A 16,700-nucleotide genomic window follows, 5' to 3' on the forward strand; every position below is an offset into this window, starting at 1 on the left:
CATCACCACATAACTCAATTAAAATTCCAAATAACTTATGTCTAGCCTCCCCCACATCATTATACTGCACACTAATGATCAGAATTATTATTTTCGTTCACTTCGTTACTAGCTTCATTCCCGGTATAATGCACTTAACACTGTCTTTAACACTGTCTTTGTCCCTGTTCAAAATTTCAGTACAGGTACTACTACTCGCTATCTTAATAACACAAGTAGTGATTTTAGTGGATAGCTAGCTATATAATCACAATATGAAATAATTGTGTGCATAGCTAATATCATGAACCACGGTAGTGGTCATAATAGAGATCGCCTATGTTTTTTCCAAAATCCTAATAGAACACTGAACTAAATACCACCTTAGAAACCTTTTCCAACCTCAAAAGAAGTCTTAGAAGTTAATTTGGAAGAAGTTTAGGTCTACTAGCAAAGATGAGGTCAAAAGGACGTACTTTTTTAAAGAACTGAAATTTACCATTTTGAGCCATTTTGTTCATCTTCTTATTATTTTTCTCACTGGGCTAGAGCAAAATGTGAGTACTGTTTTGGGATAAAAACTGCATAACTCTCCTTCTTATATCTTTCTTCATGTCCATGACCTATATTTAAATGCGTAATGTTAACATCCACTTTCAAGCAAATTTAGGTTCACTTTGCCATTGATCTTCTGACTTAGTCTCTGCAAGGGTAACCAATGTGTTAATGTGTGTTGATAAGTATCCCATTAACATGTTCATTTGGAAACCTTATCATTACTTACACTTTATTAACCACAGTATGTTATGAACAGCAATGTTGTTGTGTACCACTGGGTACTTAACTTCTTGTGATCACCTAACTGAAGCCATACTACTGCTACCTACAACATTTTATATGTTGCTTATACCTTATACGTAGTTGGATATATCAAAGCTGTGTAGTACATTCAATAGTAAGGAAACAATGCATTGGTGTTTGATAACGCTGATAGTATCAGCTAACTACTAATGTACATGATGACTGTCTTGATAATATCAAACACCACCTGCACCTCTAATTATCATGTCAGGTATCCATATTTATAAAAAGTAAACAGACTAGTGTAAAAATAATTTAAAAAATTAAAACATGGGAATAGAGATCACTGAAAAAAGTAAAGAAACAAGGTTCAAACAAGCCAGCATGTTAAACACACAGAGATCTTTATTTGGACTCAAATAAACATTTAATATACAGAAGCATTCTCAGTACTTATCTGCCCCTAATTTATGGAAAAACTACTGTTTTTTTCTTAGTTTCTACCATATCCATTGAGTCCAAATAGAGATCTCTGTGTGTTTAACATGCTGGCTTGTTTGACCCTTGTTTCTTTACTTTTTTCAGCGATCTCTATTCCCATGTTTTAATTTTTTTAAATTATTTTTACATTAGTAAGTACTGTAGTTGTAATTACTTGTGTAATATGACTGTGGGCACACTTCACCCACAGACCTTCAAGGTCATTCACGTTTTCTGGGTTGTATTAGTCTATACTATCATACTCATTATTATCATTATAAGTATGGATTAACAATGATACAGTGCATGGCTGCTGAAGGAGTCAAAATACTCATAATTTGCAATCTCAGAGTATTTAAAATCCCAAAATTTCCTGGGATGCATGCCCTTTCTTGGCATGCTCACAGATGCTGCATGTGCTTTGTACATTCATTTTTATACAATGTCAGGTCATGTCAGATTAACTTTGACTTTGATCTGACATAATGTCAGATCAAAAAAAGCTAGTTAAATCTGCTCTGGTCATACCCATATTGAAGGCAAATCTTTTGATCCAGGTTTGATGATGATTTGTTAAACTACAGAAATGTCCCTTAACTGCTACTGCAACCAGAGGAAGCTACGAAGCACTCTGAATCTCTCTGGATCTTCATAATATGTTGACAGCTTTTTGTGTGTGCCTTTATCTAGACACACGGTAGTGTGTCGTGGTGCCCAAGAAGCCGGCGCGCCACACCGTGAGTATATTTACAGGAAAAAAGTAAACGCGATTTTCACACCTCTGTAGCTCCGTGATTCCTTATCCGATTGAAACCAAAGTTGCTACAGAAGTGCCGGCTAGATAGGGCAGTCTACATTCCAAATTTGAAGAAAATCGCTCCAGCCATTTCCGAGATATGAGTGGCCAAACGTTGAGTTTTTTTTCTTAGTTTTCTTCTTCTACATCTTCTTTTCGCACACTTTGCAAAATCCGCCATAAAACATGAATGTGTACTCCAATCGGGCTGAAATTTGGCACACTTAAAGGGCTCATTAAGGCGAATCTCAGTACCAAGTTTGGTAGAAATCCGATGAACATTCACGGAGTTATGACCGATTATTTGCGTAAAATAAGGTCGAAGGTCTGTCACGCCCACAGGGTAAACCGCTTGAAGGAATGAGCTGAAAATTGCTATGTAGATGGAGTAACTATCGTAGGAGTGCCTTTTTGTGTTTTGAAAGGAATCCAGTTAAAGGTCACCGAGATATGACACAAAACCCAACCTGTGTCACAATTACGCGATCGATTTTTATGAATAAAAAAACTATTAGTTTTCACGCCTACCAGGCAAACCGCTTAGAGCAGTGAGCTGAAAATTGGTGTGTAGCTGGAATAATTATCAGAGAAAGTCCTTGCAGTAGTACAGAAGAATCAGAGTACAAACCACTGAGTTATGGTTTCAAAGCCAACTACGTGTAGCATATGCGAGATCGAGATACTCTAATAGAACAGTCACCCTAATAAAGCATTCAGCTACGTTTATAGCTTATTCCATTATAGAATTATATGACATTGCAAGTTATTCTGTAGGGAGTTCAGCTACAAACAGTTAATCTTATAGACAATTCAGCTACAAGCAAGTCACCCTGTAGAGAGTTCAGCTACAAATATGTTGCTGTAGAAATTCAGAACATTGTAAGTCACACTGAAGAGAATTCAGCTATAAACAAGTCACCTTGTAGAGGCAACAAGTCACTCTGTAGAGAATTCAGCTACAAACAAGTCACTGCGTAAAGGATTTAGCTACAAAAAAGCTACCCTGTAGAGAGTTCATCTAGATCAGCTACAAACAAGTTACTTTATACAATGTTCAGCTACAAGTAAGTCACTCTGTAGAGAGTTCAGCTACAAACAAGTCACTCTGTAGTACAAACAAGTCACCGTGTAGCTGGAGAATTCAGCAACCAATCAAATAACCACCCTGTAAAGAGTTCAGCTATACAAACATGTCATAACTCTATAGAGAAAGTTATAACTCTATAGAGAGATCAGCTAGTCATCCAGTAGAGAGATCAGCTACAAGACATCATCTTATAGAGAGTTTAGTTACAAAGAAACCACCATGTAGAGAGTTCAGCTGCAAATATATCACCCTGTAGAGAGTGCAGCTATGAACAGATCACCCCGTAGAGAGTTCACCTAGAAAAGTCATCCTGTAGAGAGATCAGCTAGAAGGATCACCTTGTAGAGAGTTCAACTACAAACAAATCACCCTGCAGATAGTTCAGCTACAAACAAGTCACCCTATAGAGAGATCAGCTAGAAGAACTTACCTTGTACAGACAAAGAAACCATCATATAAACAGTTTAGCTACAAACAAATCACCCTGTAGAAAGTTCAGCTACGAACAGATCACCCTGTAGAGAGATCAGCTAGAAGAAATCACCTTGTAGATAGAAAGGAACCACCATGTAGAGTGTTCAGCTGCAAACAAATCATCTGTAGAGAGTTCAGCCAGAAACAAGCTCACCCTGTAGAGAGATCAGCTAGAAACAAGTCACCCTGTAGAGAGAGCAGCTACAAAGAAACCATCCTGTAGAGAGTTCAATTACAAACAGATAACCCTATAGAGAGTTCAGCTAGAAACAAGTCACCATGTAGAGAGATCAGCTAGAAACAAGTCATCCAGAGATCAGCTAGAAACAAGTCACCCTGTAGAGAGCTCAGCTAGAAACAAGTCACCTTGTAGAGAGATCAGCTACAAAGAAACCATCCTGTAGAGAGTTCAATTGCAAACAGAATACCCTATAGAAAGTTCAGCTAGAAACAAGTCACCGTGTAGAGAGATCAGCTATAAACAAGTCATCCAGAGATCAGCTAGAAACAATTCATCCTGTAGAGAGATCAGCTACAAAGAAACCATCTTGTAGAGAGTTTAATTACAAACAAATAACCCTCTAGAGAGTTCAACTAGAAACAATTCACCGTGTAGAGAGATCAGCTAGAAACAAGTCATCCAGAGATCAGCTAGAAACAAGTCACCCTGTAGAGAGATCAGCTACAAAGAAACCATCCTGTAGAGAGTTCAATCGCAAACAGAAATCCCTATAGAGAGTTCAGCTAGAAACAAGCTACCGTGTAGAGAGATCAGCTAGAAACAAGTCATCCAGAGATCAGCTAGAAACAAGTCACCTTGTAGAGAGATCAGCTACAAAGAAACCATCCTGTAGAGAGTTCAATCGCAAACAGAAATCCCTATAGAGAGTTTAGCTAGAAACAAGCTACCGTGTAGAGAGATCAGCTAGAAACAAGTCATCCAGAGATCAGCTAGAAACAAGTCACCCTGTAGAGAGATCAGCTACAAAGAAACCATCCTGTAGAGAGTTCAGCTACAGTACAATCAAGTTACACTATAGAGAGATCAGCTGGAAACAAATCATCTTGTAGAGAGTTCAGTTGCAAACAAATCACCTGTAGAGAATTCAGCCACCCTGTAGAGAGTTCAGCTTAAACGAGTCATCATGTAGAGAGTTCAGCTACAAAGAAATCACCATGTAGAGAGTTCAACTGCAAACAAATCACCCTGTAAAGAGTTCAGCTAGAAACAAATCATCCTGTAGAGAGTTCAGCTAGAAACAAATCACCCTGAAAGAGTTCATCTACAAACAATGAGAGTTTCAGCTACAGTTCAGTTATGTAAGAAGTCACCTTATTAACTACAGTATGTGATAATCATCATTCAATGATAAATATACAAATATTTCATCAGACAAAAGCTATACATACAATTACTTCCTTTCTTCCACAATTCCTTACAAGTTAAAAGGAAGCAGCATCAAAGCCATATGGCCAGCTTTGTGACTTGCAATACAAAAAGAAGTGATATCTAAACCAAAACAGCCAAGCTGTAAAAAAAGAGTGCGGCCCCCAAGGTGAAAAAAGATGTGAAATCCAAGGTGGCGGCCAAGAAATGGCTGTGATGGTAGGTTGATGGCAAAAATTTTAATTACGCCAATGCAGGTGAATTTGGTGCCGAATCCTAGTGGAGGAGACAACACAAATTCACCTGAATTGTCGTAATTAAAATTTTTGCCATTAACCTACCATCACAGCCATTTCTTGGCCGCCACCTTGGATTTCACATCTTTTTTCACCTTGAGGGCCGCACTCTTTTTTTACAGCTTGGCTGTTTTGGTTTAGATTAGATATACTGGGGAAAATTCAAGTTCAAAGCACAAACTCCTCCTAGGTTACTCCCCTAATTACTTCAATTCGGCTTACTAGACGAACCTCCTGTCCAAATCAAAGTGTTGTAAGGTGGTTTTTGTGCCTATCTGTAAAGTCTAATCTTGAGTTTCAGAACAATTCTTTTACGTATTGCCATTGTAAGCTTACAGAATAGATTTATGATATTCTGATATGTGTGTGTTGCTAATGAAAGACACATGATGTCATTATCTAGCTATCAAAAAGCTTACAATAAAGTACTATCAATCATGTTTTACCATTTTAGCCAATCATATCAGGGGTGTGTACGATATCAATTATACCCACCAGGATTATTCTGGAGTTGGTGTATCCAAGATATACCTTCCACTAGCCAGGACAAGTACTGCCAGCAAGGAAAGCTACTGTACAAACAAAAGGGAGAAATGCCTCTGCCCGACACTATTGTGAGCAAGGACAAGTGGAATGAGATTACTCTAATAGAATGCACATTTCATTAGTTACCAGGCAATGAGTCATAGAGTTGCCATAACAGTTTTCAAAGTCCAGCAAGATACATTTCCATCTCCTGATTAACTCACAGGGATAGCTGAAACTTCCATGTCTCTGACTGGAAGCTATGTTGCTTTAGCTAATGCACATTTGCTCCAATAGAACACACACATGAGCGACCAAATACATAGGCATAGGAAATGGAGAGCATGGCACCCCTTGGCTAGCTATTTCAAGTCATCTCTTAAATACTCAACCACCAATGCTTCAGATTACTCTATAATTAACCTTTCTATTTCATAAAGAATTTGTAGAACTATCAGTTTGCACAGTGACTCCTCAGCAACACTTTGGATCGACAGTTGTGACAAGCACTTCTAAAATTATTTTCGTATAAGCATTGTTGTTTTGTGACTGACATAGAAGTAAACTGCACAAGTAAGAATGCATTGTGAGCATGTTTTGTTTCTAAAAATACTTTGAAATTCAATCTCAGATAGTTAGTTTTGAACAATTTTCCGGGGGGCAAGCCCTCAACCCCTCTAGTTTTGCATGCTCAGCTTTTGTTTTATTCTTACCATTGTTTGTCCCCCCCCCCCCCCCCCAACCATGAGGTGTTTGCTATGCTTATGATTAATATTCTAATTGAGCAACCACTCTTCACATGAAGGATACTCTTGGGCTATGCTTTTACTTAAAGGAACTGACAAAAGCAACTATAAAAGACCAAAAAAGCAAGACCTATATATCAGTGCTGATGTAATATCCAGTTTACCTTCTTGCTACAGTCGATTAAGTTGAATACAACACTTTACATAATTATATACACAATGCTGTGCAACAACAACAACACAACAGTGCCAGTACCATGACTAGGATGAAGAAATGGAACTCAGCCACTACACACACTGGTAACTAAGCAATCTAATTAAATGGTTACTGTAATTACAGGTATCTGTATAACTACTGATCCACTGTATCTGAGCTGAATTTGAATAGCTCTTTGTGGCGATGCACCAACCATTGGTGATGGAAACTGATTATGCCTAAGCCATAAATCAGCTTGCCTAGACAAGCACATATCAGACTCAGATACTTCATTATGTCAACACCATCATCAAAAATGAAATGAAGGAGCTGATATACATTCAATACTACTTTAGCAAAATCCTATTGTGACATTTTTTGTTGCTCAAAACTTACTCCAGGGCCATCAGAATATATATATATATATCAAGACACACGGTAGTGTGTCGTGTGGCCCAAGAAGCCGGCGCACCACACCGTGAGTATATTTACAGGAAGAAAGAAAACATCATTTTCACACCTTTGTATCTCGGTGATCCCTTATCCGATTGGAACCAAATATGCTACAGAGTTGCCTGCCAGCCAGGAGAGTCTGCATTCCAAATGTGAAGGAAATCGCTCCAGCCATTTCCGAGATACAAGCTGCCAAAGTTTCGATTTTTTTCTTCGTGTTTTTGCACACTTGCAAAAATTGCTATAAAACGCTAACGCGTACTCCAATCGCCTTGAAATTTGGCACACAGAAAGGGGGTCCAAAGGCGAATCCTAGCATCAAATTTGGTGCAAATCCGATGAATGGTTCAGGAGTTATGACCGATTATTCGCGTAAAACAAGATCGATTTGTTGTCACGCCTACAGTGTAAACTGCTTCATGGAATGAGTTGAAAATTGCTATGTAGATGGAGTAACCATCGTAGGAGTGCCTTTTGGTGGTTTGAAAGAAATCGAGATAAAGACCATGGAGATATGACACAAAACCCAACCTGTGTCACAATTACGCGATTGATTTTTATGAATAAAAAAGTATATTTAGTTTTCACACCTACTAGGCAAATCGCTTAGAGCAATGAGCTGTAAATCGGTGTATAGCTGGAATAATCTTCATAGAAAGTCCTTGCAGTAGTACAGAAGAATCGGATTACAAACCACTGAGTTATGATTCGAAAGCCAACTCCGTGTAGCAAATACGAGATCGAGATACTCTAATAGAACAGTCACCCTAATAGAGCATTTGGCTAATTTATTTATTCCATTATAGAATTCTATTACATTACAAGTTATTCTGTAGGGAGTTCAGCTGCAAACAGTTAATCTTATAGACAGTTCAGCAAGAAGCAAGTCACCCTGCATGTGGAGAGTTAAGCAAATATATCACTGTAGAGATTCAGAACATTACAAGTCACACTGAAGAGAGCTCAGCTATAAACAAGTCATGCACCCTGTAGAGAATTCAGCTACAATTAAGTAACTCTCTAGAGAATTCAGCTACACACAAGTCACTGTGGAGAGAGTTCAGCTACAAACAAATTACCCTGTAGAGAGATCAGCTACAAACAAAACACTTTGCAGAGAGTTCAACTACAAACAAATCAACCTTTAGAGCGATCAGCAACAAACAAATCAACTTGTAGAGAGATCAGATCAACCTGCAGAGAGATCAGCTACAAACAAATCAGCTTGTAGAGAGATCAGTTACACACAAATCAACCTGTAGAGAGATAAGCTAGAAACAAATCACCCTGTAGAGAGTTCAGATACAAAATATCACCCTGTAGAGACATCAGCTAGAAACTAGACACATGTAAGGAGTTCAGCTACATGCAATCACCCTGTAGAAAGTTCAGCTAAAACAAATCAACCTGCAGAGAGATCAGCTACAAACAAATCACCTTATAGAGAGTTCAGCTACAAACAAATTACCCTGTAGAGAGATTGGCTACAAACAAATCAACCTGTAGAGAGATCAGCTACACACAAATCAACTTGTAGAGAGATCAGCTACAAACAAATCACCCTGTAGAGAGATCAGCTAGAAACTAGACACATGTAAGGAGTTCATCTACAAGTAAATCACCCTGTAGAGAGTTCAGCTAAAACAAATCAACCTGCAGAGAGATCAGCTACAAACAAATCACCTTATAGACAGTTCAGCTACAAGCAAATTACCTTGTAAAGAGATCAGCTACAAACAAATCAACCTGCAGAGAGATCAGCTACACACAAATCAACTTGTAGAGATATCAACTACAAACAAATCACCCTGTAGAGAGATCAGCTAGAAACTAGACACAATGTAAGGGGTTCAGCTATAAGCAAATCACCCTTTAGTGAGTTCAGCTACAAACAAATCAACCTGCAGTGAGATCACCTACAAAAAAGCACCTTGTACAGAGTTCAGTTACAAACAAAATACCCCGTAGAGAGATCAGCTAGAAGAATTCACCTTGTAGAGAGTTCAGCAACAAAGAAACCACCATGTAGAGAGTTCAGCTGCAAACAAATCACCCTGTAGAAAATTCAGTTACAAACAAATCGCTAAGTAGAAAGATCAGCTAGAAGAAGTTACCTTGTAGAGAGTTCAGCTACAAAGAAACCATTTTGTAAAGAGTTCAGCTGCAAACAAATCACCTGTACAGAATTCAGCTACAAACAAATCACCCTGTAGAGAGATCAGCTAGAAGAAGTTACGTTGTAGACAGTTCAGCTACAAACAATTCACCCTGTACAGAGATCAGTTAGAAGCAGTTTCCTTGTAGAGAGTTCAGCTACAAACAAATCATCCTGTAGAAAGATCAGCTAGAAGAATTCACCTTGTAGAGATTTCAGCTACAAAGAAACCACCATGTAGAGAGTTCAGTTGCAAACAAGTCACCCTGCAGAAAATTCAGCTACAAACAAATCACCCAGTAGAAAGATCAGCTAGAAGAAGTTACCTTGTAGAGAGTTCAGCTACAAAGAAACCATTCTGTAAAGAGCTCAGCTGCAAACAAATCACCTGTACAGAATTCAGCTACAAACAAATCACCCTGTAGAGAGATCAGCTAGAAGAAGTTACGTTGTAGACAGTTCAGCTACAAACAATTCACTCTGTACAGAGATCAGTTAGAAGAAGTTTCCTTGTAGAAAGTTCAGCTACAAACAAATCACCCTGTAGAAAGATCAGCTAGAAGAATTCACCTTGTAGAGATTTCAGCTACAAAGAAACCATCATGTAGAGAGTTCAGCTGCAAACAAGTCACCCTGTAGAAAATTCAGCTACAAACAAATCACCCTGTAGAAAGATCAGCTAGAAGAAGTTACCTTGTAGAGAATTCAGCTACAAAGAAACCATTCTGCAAAGAGCTCAGCTGCAAACAAATCACCTGTACAGAATTCAGCTACAAACAAATCACTCTGTAGAGAGATCAGCTAGAAGAAGTTACCTTGTAGATATTTCAGCTAACCCTGTAGAGAGATCAGCTAAAAGAAGAGTTACCTTATAGATAGTTCAGCTGCAAACAATTCACCCTGTAGAGAGATCAGCTAGAAGAAGTCACCTTGTAGATAGTTCAGCTACAAACAATTCACCCTGTAGAGAGATCAGCTAGAAGAGGTCACCTTGTAGAGTGTTAAGTTACAAAGAAACCACCATGCAGAGAGTTCTGTATAAATATATGTATTATATATATATATAACTTGTACATATACTGATAAATTCAGAAATATTTAAAGTATTTAACATCTGCTTCACCTTTTCTTCTTCCTGTGGTAAAGAAAAAATGATAGGTTAAAAAAGCCCCAAAGGCCGGCTTTGGGGTATACAAATGCAAAAAGAAGTGAAACCTAATCAAAAACAGTCAAGCTGTAAAAAAAGTGTGTGGCCCTCAAAAAGGCTATGGTGAAGAGCGGCACCAAATTCACCTGAATTGTCATTATTAAATTTTTTACCATTAACCTACCATCACAGCCATTTCTTGGCTGCCACCTTGGATTTCACATCTTTTTTCACCATAGCCTTTTTGAGGGCCGCACAGCTTGGCTGTTTTTGATTAGATATATATACATACTAAGGACTGGGAACCACAGTGTGTTATACTGGACTTATACAGTAGAACTGTCACCTGGTAATCTGAAATAAATGGTCACCTTTGTACAGTGGCCATGGTCACAAGGTCCCAAATATTTTTCCATACAAATGTATGCATTGTGGTCTGTATTAAGTGGTCACCTTTCTAACGATGTTGTGCTTAGGCAGTACCGTATTTTGCCTGTTTTACTTTTATTGCACAAATTCTCTAGACAAAGCCTCATTACACAAGAGGTACAACTCCATAGTCCACGTGACTGGTTATGTTGTTTTCGGTTGTTTGATGCCCATAGAGCTTGTTGGGAAAGGGTAGGTATAGTGTTGTCTACACTCACAAGTATAAGAAAAGTTTTACTAGCTAGTAATAGAAAGTAAACAATGGGATCATCACCCGAAGTCCTACCTTAGCCATGTTACATGTAGTTTGTTACTTTAGTTATATTGCATGATTACAACTGGTGAACCTGCACATACTGAATGGACATAATCCTAATTATAATCAGCTTTGCATTTGAATATGTGCCCCAACCTTCAGTTATCATACAGTTGGGATCATGAAGAACCAGAAATATCACCCTAAAACCAGCCCCATTTCTCTTCATGACAGCTTGGCAGCATTGGTTGGGCACAGTCAAGCCCAAAAAGTTTCTATGGAATTTAAAAATATGTTCTATTTAACAGGATTTTATGCTGATGACTAACTACGTAATTGATGCCTCCTGCCAAGCATTACTTGACAATGGATAAAGCTAGGGGCTTGATTTATTTACTGTTTGACGTTGCTGTGTCCCAAGAAGTTCCTTTTTGCCGACCACAGTACGTACAATGCATGGACTTGCTTTTGGCCTCGTTTGTGTTCCAGTTCTTTTCGCTTCAATGCAAGGTGTCGATTTGCAATAGTGCGATGCAGCTTCCCTGTGGCTATTGTGTGTATTGCCTGTATTTCTATAGTGACTGGATTGATTGCAGATATGCTTCTTGTACTGTTCTTCATTTGTAATGTTGTTGAACATAGGTGAAAGTGAAGTGTAATAACCACTTCACTTTTGAGTACATAGTGGTGGCTTGTGAGTCATCTGTATTTTTCGTGGTGACAGGATTGATTGCAGAGGCACTTCTCCTACTGTTCTTTGTTTGTAGTGCTGTATAACGAGCTGAACATAGCTGAAAGTGAAGCATAATTGCCACTTCATTTACGAATCAGTAATTGATATAGCTAGGGCACGCATTCAGACAAAAACATTAACTCTAGTGCCATCCTTTTTTTTATGCGATATGTGTAGGCTCACCAGTCATAACATAGCGAAAAGTAAACAAACAAGTATAAGGAAAAATTAGGAATTCAAGTTTTATTAGGGATCACAGAAAAATGTAGGGAAATAAGGGAGGTCGTCTATACCTGCAGATATACTAGTGGACATCCCTAATTCAGTCATGGGCATAGACTGAAGTAGGGATTAAATGTCCACTAGTATATCTGCAGGTGTAAGTGATCTTCTATGTTTCCCTACTTATTTCTGTGGTCTCTAATTGAACTTAAAAATTCCTTATACTTGTAAGGTGAAGTGGCCATTATGCTTTAATTTCAGCCCTTTAGCAATAATGAAGTACATGTCTGCAGTCAATCCAGTCACATGGAAAATACCCGTTATAATTGTGATAGCATATGGTGATAATCCACCAGGAACTACCACACCTTGCACTGCTGGTGGAAAGAAATAGGACACAAAGCATTTAAAAACTTTGTAGCAATTTATTGGAAGCATTTTGCGCTGCACTGAAGAGCTTGTTCATACCTAACCAATACTGCTAAGGTACCGTGAAGGTATTGTTAAGGCTGGCTTCAGGTCAATTTTTTTGTGAGAAAGTGCAAGCTTTTATGACACTAATACACAGTACTACTGAACTATTTGATTCTTTACATGATAGAAACACAGAAAGCCATCCTGGAATTGATACCTTCAAAAGGAATGGAATGTAAAGTGGCACACCAAAAGACATATGTTGAAGAATGATCGAAATTTTTTAAAATTGAATCGAATCCCTATTTTTGAGTTATGCTTTTTCCTGATGGCCATCAGTCAGCCAGTACAAAACTCTGTTACACTAAAAGTAATTCTGTGGCACTCTTCAGATAGAGTTGCTTTAAGACATGTTTGGGCTTGATTATATTAACCAATAGTCCTTTAAAAGTTGGCTTGTGGTTAATGTTTTTGGTGGAAAACTGCAAATATTACTATACAGCAGATCGATGTTTTTTTTGTTGTTTTAATAATGTCACTAGACCAGCTTTCTCTAGTATACGTATGTGCATGTAATTTTTTTGCTATTGCAATAAGCATGTTAGAATTCACATAATGTTGTAAACTATTGATAACCCCTTAGTACTGAGAGTATTGTACATGTAGCAATATTTGTTACTATAATCTGGTGGTTATTTTACACAATAGGTTCTGATTGTCCTTATGGTAGATATTTAAAAAATGTCAGAGCATTGTTTGCAGAAAAGTGGTATGACATTGGGCTGGAATTGTTGGAGCCGGTAGATGAACCCAATTTAAGGATAATAAAATCTAATAGACTTGGTAAAGTTGAAAGCTGTGCAGAGATGCTGGAGTTGTGGATTGATAGACAACCAAATGCAACCTGGAACCAGCTAATTAAAGCTCTAAAGGCTCCTGGCATAGAACTGCATAGTGTGGCAGCTAAAATTGGAAACATGTTGATTAGACCAAATAAAGGTAAAAAAATGTGGTTTGGTATATACAACAGTAATTCTTTGGTAATAGCAAAGATTTTAGGGTGCTTGTTGGTTTCATTTTGCATTATATGTGGGCGGGAAATTTATAATTTAAATAGCAAAAATTAGAAAGCTGCAAATTATTTTTTGTCAAATTCATTGTGTTTGCAGGAAGCATTATCTCTTCCAGACACAATACTAATTAAGGTATGTACGCGTTGAGCTGAATCCTCAAAAGCATTTAATAACTCATGGATGCAATTACACACAATCTTGAAATTTGGCTCATTTGTAGTACTGCTTGACCCACTAAAAATATTTCAAAATCTTTTTGTTCAAATGTCTGACATAATATTGACAGCCAATCAAAATTTTCACAATACATTTCCTATGGGGAAGCCATACAAGTACACTGTCCATTACAGCCCTTTCCCGACTTTGTAATGGAGCCAACCGTATGTGTCTGTTGTTGATATCTTTGCTGTTACCACTAATCATCTGGTGGCTAAGTCTATTGAGAAAAAATCTCCTTTGAATTTTTAGCTGTTTTTCAGGATTCAGCTCAACTTGTACATATTATAGTTATGTGGCAGTAAAACCCAATGCATGCACTGCTGTGTACCTATAATCTTCATAACTGTTTTGCCATGATTGACAAAAATCATTGTTTAAATGTAAAGTAATGATAGAAAAACGAAGTAGGGAAACAAGGGAGGTTGCCTACACCTGCAGATATACTAGTGAACATTTAATCCCTACTTTGGTATATAACCATTACTGAATTAGGGATTTAATGTTCACTAGTATATATCTGCAGGTGTAGGCAACCTCCCTTGTTTCCCTCCTTTTTTCTATGATCTCTAATTAAACTATATTTTTTAAAGTTTAAGTTATTAAACACAGTTAATGTTGTGAAGCGTAGGCTGCGCAAGTACCCAAAATATTAGCATGCAACAGTGGGCTTTAATAAGAACAACGCATGCGCAACAAAGTGAGCAGAACACGTTGGCAGTAATTCATACCTGTTGTAACAAATCTTGCCAGTTACAGTGGCTTTTAATCTTCAAGATGAATACTCGTAGTTTTCGCCGGCTGAGGAAAGGGAGGGTCGTCGTCCTTGGAAGGTCGGACTGCTGGATTGAGCAAGCGAAGAGCTTTGTCACGCCGGAGGAAGGGCCGCCTATAGGAACAAGTATTCCGGACAGGACGACGACGCGACAAGATGCGATACTACAATGCTAGCAGCCACCTTCAGGGTCGTTTCTACAAGTTGCTTACCTTGGCCCACGCACGGTGTCACTGTCGCCTGGGACAGCTCCGACGCCGCTGGACTCAATACCAACAGTAACTACACCTCCACCTCATACCATAGCCAGTTCGTCGGATGCCACCTAATCAACAAAAATGCGGGGAAATCACGTGGTGGGCATCAATCAGAATCTTCGAGGACAAACACCACGACTATCGCGAAACGGCCTCAAACAAGATGCTGCATCGGGTAAGCAACAGTATAACACCAATTGGTGTACTAGTATAATCTTGCACACTGTCCCCACACACACTGTATATATTTGCATACAATCAGTGGGGATGTACCGGTACATCGTATCAGTGGCCAATATGGCGATTTTGTCTTTTGCCAATATCGGTTGGTCTCAATATAGCCGCCAAAATCGATATAATATACCGAAATAGTCTTTGCCATGGTAAAGCCACATTATACCCTCTGTTGTATAGCAAACAAGGCTGGGGAAACGGTAGTTTTATCCTTGAAAAGAAGTGCTATGCTACGAGAAGCCATAGAAATATGCACGTAGCAAACATTCTTTGTTATAACCATACAAAAATGATCATAGTGGAGAGCTATAGAGGGGAAAAATTTAAAAAGCAACCATGGGATGAATAAACTAGAAACACGGCTTGAGGCAACCGGCCATCTCTACAAGCCATTAGGGGTACGGAGTGATTTGGACTTATCTTGGTGGGAGCACGCACTAAATAATAATATTAAAAAAATAAAATTGTCGGTGCCTCACGGTCTGGGCTGTTGGTTGGGGCCACGCCGCCACAGGCAATCAACCATTGGCAGTGATTGTTGGGACTTGGGACTGCTTGCTGGGTGTATCTTATGGCAAGTTAAAGTTTCTCAGTTTCCTCTAATCTAAATGTATAGCTGCACTTTGTTATATTGGGTCGGTATCGGTGTTTTGACTCAGTATATCGCTTTGTATTGGATCGGTTCAGAAAATTTCTCTATTGGTACACCTCCAGTAGAATGTGAAATAATAAGAGTTGCTTTGTAAAAACAACAACACAAACACATGGTTATCATAAATTGTATGTTGAAAAGCAGCCAAGTACATGTTAGAACTTTGCATAGTAGTTTCACGGTGTTGTGCCAGCTTCTTGCACACCATACCCCTTGAGTCTTATAATAGTCCCAAAGAAAAGTCCATTTTATTGTCATTAAAGGAAACTTCAACCTATACATCTTCAACAGGAATTGTTTCAAAACACAGTGCTTGCTCTAATGTGTACACGATACAGTGTCTTCGTCATATATCTGTAGTTCTATGGTTAGGATCTGTTCCACAACTTTACCAGGCAATTGGTACGGGGAACACCATTGGGTTGTTAGTTGCATGTTAGTTTGCATGTACGTTATGTCTTCCTAATGTTTATGTTGTCACACTTGCTTGATATGTATGTCGTCACCACTGCTTGTCCGTATACCAACGTATGTCACTGCCACTGCTTGTTTTGTATGTCACCGTTGCTCAGCTTGCACATCATCATCATCATTTTCTGTATGCTGCAAGCATAGCTTATCTTGCATATTACTAGATGTTGCCACCATCATCATTTCTGCACATTGCATGGTCTAAATAAATAACCTTGATGCTTGGGGGGGTAGATCACGATATACATAATACATATCATGACCTACCTATGGCCTCTATTGTAAAGAGTTTAGGACAGAGACGCTTCTCTGCTCTAAACTCTTTCATTACCCAAGCATCAATAAACCAAAAGTACTTCCTACTTTGGCCCCGCTGGAATTACATAACCTTGCCTAGGCCATATACCATGGCAGATGAGGCCCCCTGGCACTTACCAAACCCCCTC

General features: G+C 38.6%; 1 protein-coding gene across 1 annotated transcript in view; it reads left to right on the forward strand.

Moving 5' to 3' along the window:
- Window positions 1-16,700, forward strand: part of LOC136267571 (uncharacterized) — a 28,400-nt gene that overhangs the window by 3,707 nt on the left and 7,993 nt on the right. The window contains exon 2 of the mRNA XM_066062731.1: window positions 13,285-13,575. Within this exon, the coding sequence (XP_065918803.1) occupies window positions 13,285-13,575 (291 nt within the window). The remainder of the gene's footprint in view (window positions 1-13,284; window positions 13,576-16,700) is intronic.

This window comes from Dysidea avara, chromosome 9, assembly GCF_963678975.1.
Source record: "Dysidea avara chromosome 9, odDysAvar1.4, whole genome shotgun sequence".
Lineage (NCBI taxonomy): Eukaryota > Metazoa > Porifera > Demospongiae > Dictyoceratida > Dysideidae > Dysidea > Dysidea avara.